Source organism: Pleurodeles waltl, chromosome 10 (genome assembly GCF_031143425.1).
Source record: "Pleurodeles waltl isolate 20211129_DDA chromosome 10, aPleWal1.hap1.20221129, whole genome shotgun sequence".
Classification (NCBI taxonomy): domain Eukaryota; kingdom Metazoa; phylum Chordata; class Amphibia; order Caudata; family Salamandridae; genus Pleurodeles; species Pleurodeles waltl.
In genome coordinates this window covers 64,869,391-64,881,024 of record NC_090449.1, presented here as the reverse complement: position 1 = coordinate 64,881,024, position 11,634 = coordinate 64,869,391, and the positions used below count along the sequence as shown (strand labels likewise).

Here is an 11,634-nt window from a genome sequence, read left to right as displayed (position 1 = left end):
ACGCCACCTTGATCCTAGAAACCAACAAAAAAACATAATGCACTATTGTGCTGAAAGGACATCTGCTGGAGAGAAAGCATTGTGCCAACACTGTGCCACTGAAAAGATGAGAATACCAATGTGTGCTGTGAAGCACATGCTTAGCATTTTGAACTATGGAGTTATTAAACAAGTTTTGTGGTCATACATGGACTTCGTTAGCGCAAGGGCTAATCAACTTTGACCTTTGGATGAACAGGCTATGTCCGTCACATCGCTCCAGACAGCACTACTGTACTCACTATTCAAAGTGATTTGCTTTTATGTTGCAATGTGCCATTGTTGTGGTGCGGGTGCACCGTAATCTTTTCAAGGATGCTCTACATTTGGAGCGCTACGTGCAGAGCTCATCAGTCGCACCATGGAACTATCCAACAAGACCATGCTATCAAAGATGCCTTAATATCAACCTGGCAGCAGAAATGAAGATACACATCCGACTCACACACCATGATTTTATTGCTCCTTCACCCTCTGGGTTTTTCTTCTCAGTTGCCCTCTGTACCCTACATATGATTGGCTATTTATTACGGACAACTTGAAGCTGAAAAAGCCAATCTGTTGACTGACAGTTTTAGAGCTGATGGAGGCCATTCTGCAGCATAAAAAGTTAATTAGAAGTTAATTATAAAATGTCCCAATTTAGAAATCACGTGAAACCTCCCAGATGCTGAATAGGAAACGGTATTGATCTGTCAGGGGTGAGGCTGTGGTTGAGCTCTGGAGACACCGCTCATCGTCTGATATGAAGGCCTTCATCAATGATACCATGACCTGGTATCGACCTCTGGCACCATCAGAGCCTTCTTCGCATAGGAAGTCCTTGCTGGTCCCTCTGTTTCTCCTGGGGAGACTTAATCTGCACAGGAGGCTAATAGTCAATATTCCTCATGGCCGCGATGGTGCTGGCTAACCTCCTGGGCAGTCCTTTGGCCGTTTGCCTGAACTCCTCTGTTTTGGTCTTCAGCAGGGTTACTATCTGTAGCAGAGTCCGAGATGCCTGAAGACCCAAAGCATCCATCACATTCATCAAGTAATCTAACAAAAAGAAAAAAAATGTTTAAATGCTGCAGGCACTTTTTTCTTATGTATACATGTTATTCTGCGAGATGAAAGTGAACATGACTGATAAACATGTCCTGGAACAGATCCCAGTGCTGAGCTAGCAATGGTGCTGCATGTCAAGAGCAAGGTATGGTGATGGAGTGGCATGTTCCTGTAGATTGGTATTGTGGTACACTGAGTTCCAGTGCCACAGTAGTGAGGTCCTGCAGATGGGGACAGAAGTACATCAGTAGAGTTTTGTGTCCCTAGCTGAACAGCAGTACCACGTGGGCTAGGACTGCAGTGCGTTACCGGAGCAGTGTGTGGTTCCAGACGCTACATGAGCTTGGGCGATGCAGACACAATATGTTCTTTAACACAGAAGTGTTGGAGGGCCAGCAGGGTTTGCTGCAGGATAGCAGCTGCACCTCTCCTGAGCAGTGTACATATGTAACCCTCAACACTTGAACAGTATGAGTGTTGAATGAGGTCGTTACATTGACAGAGCTGGGTCTGGCTACTTAAGGTGGGATCGAAAGGGAATGAGTGTTGCGGGACAGAATCGTTGTGCATTCAGGGAGGTGGTTGCTGGTCTCGTGACTGAAAGAGCAGGAGTTGCTCCATGTCAGGACTGCAGTACAGGAGGAATACTGAAGGTTAGCAGAAGACTCGCTCTCGTATAGGGTGCAACAGCCTGAATAATGAAGCATGGTTAAGCTGGGGTGGATTAGAGCTGAAAAACTATGATGAAATCTACTGAAGGAAACACACAATGGTACAGATGGTGGAAGGGGGTGGTGAAAGGTAGATTGATGAAGGAAGCACAGAAAATTAATTTGATGATAGGCTCATTTGATGGTAGGACAGGGATTAAAGTTAGGTGTAAGGAAATCTGAAATTGGATGTTCTTGTATAAAGTAAGCATAAAAGAAACTTTTAAAAATGGATGGCCTCAATTACCAATATCCGTGGCCAGCTGTTTGGTGGCATGTGGCGTCAGCTCAGGGATATGCAAGATGACTTCGCAGTATGTCTGCATGGTGGCTCGTGCAATGGACCCCAACCAATAATCTGCCATGTTGTCCAGTTCGGGGAGCTCTTCACCTGAGGAATTGAGAAGAAACATTTAATTCTGGGTCAGAATTTCCACAACCCAAACTGGGCCTGTTTCCTCACGGCAGACACTCACGTACCTTACCAACCACCCTTCAGATATCCTGATGGGCTCTATGCTATCCTCAAGAAGGACCAATTGAAAAAGCTGCACCAAGTCTTGCGTTAACTGATGCAACAAGTCAAAACCTAGGTGCACTGGCATGGCTGCTTTGGCCTTTCAGTGAATGAGGAATGGCACTATATTTATTCATTTTCTAAAGTGCTCATCTACCATATGAATTGTGGTGCTGCATTACAAACAACCTGAAAATCCAAACACTACAGCAGATTCCACAGCTTGGCAGCCAGTACTCCAAAGGCATGACCACCACCAAATGATTAACTGAACTGAATATACCATAAACACAGCTGTATATCTAGAGTTATGTATAAGATACAATAATTTAAACGATGGACAGGTTTACCGAGAGCCTGAAGGCACTAGCCAGGATAGACAATATATATATACAGGAACACGTGTTAGCCTTGGCAACTATCTGGGAAGTGCAGTTCTGCAATCATTGCTTAACCCAGTAATCAAATATGAGGGCAGTCAGACTGACCACCGTTTCAAAAGACTAGCATGAAAGATGCAAAGGGTGGCAGCAAAGGTATGACGTGTTGCAAGACAGAGCATCAAAAATCAGCCTTCACTTCGGTCTCAAAAAGGGGAGCAAGAAATACGAGTCAGCCAGAAGTTCATAACCACACAAGATGGAGAAGGTCAGGGCCTGAGAATGTAAGACAAAAACGTAAACTATTTTTCTTACTATTATGGAGCCGGATCTCTCTTTTACGGATAGTGATATGCAAAACATTTTGTTCCATCAGCTCAGAAATGACAAGATATTGTCTTAGACAGATGGCTGTGGAGGAATCAATCTGCACAAATATCTTCTTGGAATGGTAATAGATAAAGAATTTTAAGCAATGGATTGCAATAATTTAAAGTAACAGGCAAACATACTGGATAGAATTAGACCATGTCATATCCCTTCAAACCCTACAAGGCAAGATCAGAAATACAGAGGCAAGTGAAGGAAAGGAGGCCTGTTGGGCCTATTCAGGAATATTAAGACATAACCAAAACCTGAGCAGTCTTTTCACGCTGACATAAAATAATTGCCAATTAGAACGGTATGGTCAATAGTGTTGAAAGCGCCCAACATACCTACCAGGATGAGGGCTGAGGCATTAACTTGACATTGCCTTGACGTCACTATGGTGTTGTAATTATATCGTTTTTTATGAGATCATCAATGATAATTCCCAAATCATCAGCTTTGAAGACCGGTGTAACCTAGGAACTACATATGGTGACTGTAATTTTAGGGTACTGGTACGTCGAGATTTGCCACTCTTATCTATTGCAGGAGGAGCTGCTTGGAAAAATAAAAGGAAGCAGATTTTGCTATAAATGTGTAGGAATTTCAGAGGGGCGCAGCACCTCATCCCTAAAGGAGAAACCTCCCCTGATTTTTGCTCCAATTCTTTAATTAACCTTCAGGTTCACCAACATTCGAAGATCTATCTAAGGTGAAGTGCTCTTTTGTACTGAAGGTGCACAGAACTCTTTCCTCCCTGGCACACTCAGCGCTCGATTGAAAATTTCTCTTCATTAGCCAGTGTTAAACACTTCCATAGTTTCTTGGAGCAGCCCCAATTCTGCAGCCATAAGCTCTCAATAGTCAAGCAAGGACATTCAGAATGTATAGTTTGGTGGAAAATCCAGTCCTCTGCAGCAGCACTCAGGAAGTTTGTCTGCTCTGGCATTCAGAGACCACACCAAATATTGCATGACCAGAAAATATCCTGATGTTCCAGCGATGTCCAGATACAGAGTCTACTGATACAAGGTCTCCAACCTCACCATGTTCTATTTGTTGCAGTACCACATTGTGGTGGTATTGTCCGCCGACACCTGAACTAGCCTTTCCTTGATGGAAGGGAGGAAGGCCTTCAAAGTCAAGTAACTAGCTTTCAACTTCTGATGTCAGCAACCGCCTGATGGCTCCTTTTACAATAAGAGACTGCACTTCTTGACTCTACAGGGAGAGGTGGTTCTCCATCAGCCAATCTGAGGACGGCGGGATTGGCTGCAGTGTTTCTGCGAATGGAAGGCATTGCCCACTGAACAATATGGAGCACCCATTTGGTCAAAGTTATGGACTGGCAGTGGGTCAGGTGGTGCCTGATCCTGATGCTAACCAAATGTCTGTGACACTGCAGGGCACATTAAAGAGGTTTGAAGGCTGCCATTGCCGGGGAATGGCAGACTGTGCAGAGTTCTGGCTTTATGTCCCACAAGGCTTGTAGGAGTCGAGTCTGCATCCATGAAAGGACTGGGGAGCCTGATGGCTGGATCGAAATGGACTCAGCTGGTACCATTCCTGTAGCCACAAAATGAGTGGAAGGCAAAATGTGACTGGCATGGGGCCAAGGAGAGCCCCAACGACCAGGCAGTGGCCCTCCTGTCCTTAAAATACTTGAGCTCTGAATCTACATTTTTGCCAAAGTGATGAGTGCCATCGAAGTGTAAATCCCAGGACCTCAGCCCCCCCACTCATCACCAAGGCAAATGAAGGCCCTTCCTCTGTAGCCACACTAGGAGGAGAGACCGGACCAGTGGCTCAGCAAGTTCCTTATGCCAAATGGCTATCCTTGGCAAAGGGCTCCTAAAAGGGGGTCATAATAACCATAAGGAACCTCTGATCTGCCCCAAGCATATTCCCCACAGGACCTGTCAAAACACGAAGACACTATCCCTGACCCTGAGGGTCTTGGGTCTGGAAGGCATCGGAATCAACACTGTATGCCACTGATCCGGTTCTGTGTAAGGAATGCCAATGGGGTCGGCATCACCAGGAGCAGGGCCACTGGACCGGATTCCGATTATGGTTTGGGTTCTTGACCGGAGTCGGTCCAGATCCAGGAACTATACAAAGGGCCCAACTGCCACTGAGGGCGAACCCACCAGCGGAAATCCAGTTAGGGCACCTTCAGTACCCATGGATCCCGAAGGCGCTCTGTGGGGCAGCAGGTCGACCCGCTCGAATAAGAAGAGTATAGCCACATAAAATTCTTTCATTCAGGCGGAGGTTTATCAGACTGAAGGAAATTCTAGGAATTCTCCCAGACACAGGCTCTGCAGTGGAAGTGGGGCCAAGACTTGTGGTGTCATTCCTGCACCTCGTCCGATGACTTAGGCCGAGGCAGTTAAGTCAAAGCACGCTTCGACTTCTTGGCCTTCTTCTTGTGGGACTCACCCGATGAAGATTTTGATCCCGATGACATCTTGCCAGAACGACTCCAAGAGCGGGCCCAGGACATTTCAAGCATCCAGAAGCTGGAGTGGTGAAAGGTTGTCTAATGCTGAGGACCAGGTGCTTCAACGTACGCTCCTAGATGCATCAGGGTTTATTGCACATCAGTCAGGGCAGGTCTTGCAGTCGTACTCCAACACCTGCACCACAAGCAAATCAGGTGAGGGTCTGACACAAACATCTGCCTGTGGCAAGCTCTACAAGGTTTAAAGCCCACAAGCTTCTTATGGGACATCATTAGGCACAGTGGGCGTCAAGCTCAAAAGGCGTAAATTCTTTTTAAAGAAGACAAGCGGAGTGAACTGGAGCCACCAGCAGCGTGGAGGTCTTGCTCAAGATTTTCCAGATCTAATCTGACCTGAGGAATATTCCAAGGTAAGTAATCTGTGGCTAGAAGACTATCAGCTTCTCGGTGTATCATACCCAGATCGCACAATCCCAACCAATGGAAATCATGAATACAGAGTATACATTTAGCGGTCACAGGACTTTTGGAATTTGAAGATCTCCGATATGCGATTCAGGGTTTCTATGGCCGGTGAATTTCTATTTCCTGACAAAGCCCATCCGAAAAACTACTGATGCCTTCATTAAGAGTGGCCCAGAGTAATGCCCCTCATTCACCCACCTGCAAAAATGCCATTAACAGGGAGCTCAATACTTTCTCCGGATGAAAAAAGAATGGGATGTACAAGGTTTTGGGGAAAACATAAGAATCAGTGCCTCTTAACAACAAAAAAATGTATCCTGCTATTTCACATAGAGATTCCAGGTGCTGCTCGCAGCCAAAAAACCATGCAAAACATTGCAAGTTACAATTCTAATTCTAATGGTCTCGGTAACTCCAGTTTATGGGCCCATCAGAAATAACGATGGCCTGGGTGTGAACGCCGGAAGAAGCCATTTTTCCTTTATGTTATAATTTATTTCCACACTGAAAAAGGTTGCTCGTAGTGATTTTTGCAATTAAAGCAGCATAGGCATGTTTTATTTTTATTAGGTACTTTTAAATACCCAGCAGTTAAAGAGAAACAGCTCATTAAGAGTAATGTATATTATCGTTGCTTCACAAAATGTTCTTTAATCCATTTAACATGAACGATCTCTGTAATAGAATTAAACAGTAGCTCCTTACCTGCAGTGCTTAGTTTGCAAACAAAAACGTGCCGATGCCCAAAGTTCTCCTTTGAAACATGCGGCTGCTCCTATTAAACTTGTGAGCACAGAATACTGAGGCAGTGTAATCCTAAAGCCATCTCGGGCCTGTAATCCATTCAAAGCCACTTTCTGCACCTTCATCTCCCTCTTGCAGCTTTCTCCCTTTGTGGTGCTTTTTTCGTTTATCTTTTCCTCTATTTTTCGCATATGTGTCTTTTGATCGCAGTAAATGCTTGAGGAAGAAAAATAAGTGCCAGCCCTCAAATATATGTGCCGGTTCCCCCCCCCCCCCCCCCACTGGATGCCAAGGGCTCAAATTAAGCACTGCTTACCTGTAATATAAGTTTTCTTCCAGGGGAATCTTCACTAATGTGATATCCACTGAATTGTTGCGCCACACATGGAATTACCAGAGCACAATGCAAAAATATTGCTGTATTCAGCACAGCAAGCAGCGTTAGGCAAGGCCCCACAACCAACCTGTCATAGGGTGCCAACCCGCTACTGGTTGCTAAAGCAGGCAGGCAACAACTGCTACACACGTCCTTTGGCTAAGCTCAACAGATGCCCCCCCCCCGAATTATATTTTATAAGGGCAAACTATTTTCACTTTTTTTATTTTTAGTGGAAACTCCTGATTTTCATGAAAATCATGATTTTCAGCAGCAAATCCTTTTTTTACTGCTCACAAAATGGTAACTGCAAGATTGCAATCTTTGAAAAACTGAAACGATAGGGTTTGCTCTGATAAAGCTGCGATTTTATCACAGTAAACCTGTTGTTTTGCAATGTTTCCACACCTCAGCACTCTCCTGAGGTCAGACACCTCTCACTATGCCCACATAATGAGGCAGAACTTTTTTTCTTCCACAGTAAAAAACAAAATCGCATTTTTATTAAAAAACTTGAATTTCAAGATGCTGGGAAAACACAAATTCCTTTCATAAGCCGATCACATTTCACAAACAATTAGAATGTGACTGACAGGACTCGTGATTTTCTTATTCACAAGTTTAAATGACATGACGAGCAGGAACGATCAGGGTGTCACAGAGCCCAGCAGAGTTGATACCTGGTAGCCTCTTAAATGCAAAGTTCACAAAACAACAATATTTCAGACGTTAGAAGATGATCTGTCCTAAGAAGGAAACGCTCTTGTCACTTGAGTACCGAGTACTGAACCAAGATGATGCATGAATTTACTTTGGACCGACGCAGGTTTTGCCACGATCCATTCGTTGGGTGGATGGTGGACTACATTAACTAACAAGCACTTGCAAAGCCAATAGGTCTGGCATAAACTGCCAGGCCTTTGGAAAGCTCTTGCTTTGTTTTGTCGTGGTTTTTGCAAAACTATATTGTTCAGTTAGCTGTGGGGCTCTCATTTAATCTAAAAAAATGATGGCTAAAGGCAAAAGTCTTTCTCTGGTCTCAAAAAGTACACATTACCATGGTACACCCGGCACTGAAGGGAACTACCGGGTGGGCATGCGCTCATGGTGAAAGGGCATCACCCCGTAACCCATAGTGAAGTCAGTCATGGCTGCAGTGGGTCAACATTACTCCTCGATGCATGCTTGGGTGGGTGAAAATTAAATGTGAATGAGAATCTCAGACTAATGGATTAAGTCTGCCTGAAACCCCCTGTAAGTAACTATATTGTACATACTTTTAGTCAAGCAGATCTAATCAAGGCTCTCCACACTGCTGAAAGAGACCTTGTGCCACCTCTGGATGGAGACACCATTTGTGATCGCCCAGGCACTGTCGGCTGAGTTTGTTCTTTCTGGCATTCGGAGACCCCACCAGATGTTGAACCACCAGGGATATGCCCTGCTGTTCCAGCCATGTCCAGAGGTATAGAGCCTCCTGACAAAGGGTCCCCTACTACACCCCGCCCTGCTTGTTGACGTACCACGTGGCAGTGGTGTTGTCCTTGAACACTTGCACCACATCCCTTTGAGAGAGGAAAGGAATGCCTTCAATGCCACTCAGATCGCTCAGAGCTCCAAGACGTTGATGTGGAGCCAGGACTCCACCTGGGACCAGATGCTCCTGATTTCCGCCTCTCCCATGTGGCCGCCCCATCCCAGGAGTGATGCATCTGTCACTACTGTCAGATCTGGTTGAGGAAGGGAGAGGGATCTGCCTCTGACCCAATCGCAGTTCGTTAGCCACCACTGCAGATCTTGCGCAGTTCCCTCTGAGATCTAGACTATGTTGCAGAGATTTTCATGATGCTGCACTCACTGGAACTTCAGGGCCCGCATATGCCATCTGGCATGAGACACTAGCAGGATGCAGGAGGCCATGAGGCCGAGCAGCCTCACAGTCATTCCCACCGAAATCCAGGATAGAGGCTGAAATATCAGAATCACAGCCTGAATATCCTGGACTCGCTGCTCAGAAGGACAGGCCTAAAACTGCACTGTGTAGCAAACAGCTCAGATGAAAGGGAGCGTCTGAGAGGGAGTCAGGTGTGACTTCGGGACATGTATAGTGAACCCCAGAGAATGCAGGAGGTCCGCCGTAGTCTGGAGGGGGGAGACGAAAGCTTGGGGCGAGCCCGTCTTCAACAGCCAGTCATCGAGGTAGGGGTAGACTGAAACACCTAAGCTGCGCAGATGAGCTGCAACAACTGCCATCACATTGGTGAACACCCGAGAGGCACTGGTGAGGCCAAAGGGGAGCACGGTGAATTGAAAGTGCTCGTGGCCCACCGTGAACCCCAAGTAATGTCTGTAGGCCAGCAGGACTGGGGGATGAAAATAAGTGTCCTGCAAGTCCAACACTACCATCCAGTCTCCTGGGTCCAGGACAGATAAAACTTGAGCTAGGGTGAGCATTTGAACTTCGCCTTTCTGAGGAAGAGATTGAGGGACCGAAGGTCTAGTGTAGGGCCAAGGCCCTTGTCCTTTTTGGGTATTAGAAAATGGTGGGAGTAACAACCATGACCTATTTCTGGCACGGGACCTTCTCTACGGCTCCCTTGGCCAAGAGAGCTGTAATCTCCTCGTGAAGAAGTGGCAAGTGATTCTCCGTCATGCAATCGCAGGATGATAGCATGGATGGAGGGGTTGTCTCAAAGGGGAGCGAGTAGCCCCTTCAGACAATTTTCAAAACCCACCTGTCTAAAGTGATGGTCTGCCAGCAGGGCAGGTGATGGCGAATTCTGCCTCCGACTGGCCCCTGATGAGAGAGTGTCAGATGAGGAAGGTTTAGAGACTACAGTGGAGGGCGGGGTGGACTGACTGGACTGGCTCCCTGATCCACGCGAATGATGGATCCCACTTCCCCGGCCACACAGAGGCTGGGCAGCATGCACGCACTGTGGCTGGAGGGGAAAGGACGTGGCTGGGTGCCCCTTCCATAACCACAAAAGGTTAAAAAAGCAGGGGGCGAGTGCAGCTGGGAGGCATAGGCATTGGGGTGTAGCTTGGGACTCTTTAAAGGGCTCGAGCGACGAGTCAGCTTTGTCTCGGAAGAGACTGGTGCCATCAAAGGACATGTCCATAAGGGAGGATTGGACATCCTCCAAAAAGCCAGATGTCCTCAACCAGGCATGGCGCCTCGAGGCCACCGTAAAAACAACCTGTTCTACCCAGAGAGTTGGTTGCATACAGCCCACATCGGATTGTGAACTTAGCTGCGTCACTCCTGTCAGCAACAGCTTGGGAGAGAATGGCCCAGGCCCCCTCCGGGACCTGTGGCAGCACTTGCACAACCGTGTCCCATAAAGTATGGGTATAATGACTCAAAAGGCATGTGGTGTTCACAGACCGCAGTGCCAGGGTGGAGAAAGAAAACATCTTCTTCCCAAGATGATCCAGCATCTTGGATTCTCCATCCGGGGGTGCAGAAGGGAATGTACCATAGGATGTAGAGGCTTGGATAAACAAGCTCTCAGGGGTTGGGTTAGGAATGCTGGGTCACTAGGCACAGACCTATGGTGGCGGGCTATTGTCCTGTTCACAGGATCCCCTGTGCTGGGTTTAGCCAGGTCCCCAGAAGGACATCAGTGAGGGCTTCACTGGAGGGCAAAAGGGGTTCAGAGGTGGAAGCCCCGGAAAGAAGTACCTCTGTCAGGAGATTAGTTCTGGCAGCCACTGAAGACAGCTCGAGGCCCAGGTCCTCGGCTGCTGTGCACCACAATGGAATAGGACGCTTTCTCCTCCATAGCCATGGTACAGTGCGGAAGCATGCGAGGAGTGGAGAGGTGTCTAGATAGCTGGCTTCACCCAGTTCCTTAACCCAGTCCATAGGGTCATCAAGCTGATATTCAAAAGAGTCCTGTTACCCCTCCATACTCTCACCATACCTGTACCCATAAGAATAAGGGTCAGGATCTCCCCTATGGCGCAAGGTCCCCGTGGAAGTCGGAATTGGGCGGCCCGGGTCCGTGTCACAGTTGGCGATCTGTATAGGATTAACACCACCCACGTGCCTGGATGCAGTCGGGAGCGTCGACATCAGAACCATTGTCGGGGAAGGTCGCAATGGCACGACCAACGACAATTCAGATCTGGGAGTGGATCCCTGGGTGCCTTCCAGGGCTGAAGCTGCCGGCACAGAAATTGAGGGGGCCCCTGCAGACCCTGTGGGACCCAAAGGCGCTCTGGCAGGGTTGGACTGCCCTGAGATGAGACGCATGGCCTCATAAAATTCTCACTATAGGGCAGGGGTGGCCCTGGCTTCGGAAACGCAGAGCTGACCAAGGAGAAGGCTCTGAAGACGGAGGCCTAGAATGTCGACACTCCATTTCCCGCATCGCGGCATTCAACCGTAGGCATGAAGTTGAAGAACGTTTGCTCTTCTTCGACTTCTTCTTGTGCTTACCCGAACATCCCGAAGATCTTGAATGGGGCGATGATGAATGGTGAAGGCTCAGCGAGCGGTCTCAGAGCCCTCCTTGCAA

At 47.4% G+C, this 11,634-nt stretch overlaps 1 protein-coding gene across 1 annotated transcript in view; it reads right to left on the bottom strand.

Moving 5' to 3' along the window:
• Window positions 1-476: 476 nt before the first annotated feature.
• The window catches only part of COG7 (component of oligomeric golgi complex 7), a 223,176-nt gene continuing 212,018 nt past the window's right edge, over window positions 477-11,634 (bottom strand). Inside the window, exons 17-18 of the mRNA XM_069209670.1 lie at window positions 2,044-2,187; window positions 477-1,077 (exon numbers count right to left, since the gene is read on the bottom strand). Coding sequence (XP_069065771.1) covers window positions 911-1,077; window positions 2,044-2,187 — 311 coding nt within the window. The 3' untranslated portion in view covers window positions 477-910. The remainder of the gene's footprint in view (window positions 1,078-2,043; window positions 2,188-11,634) is intronic.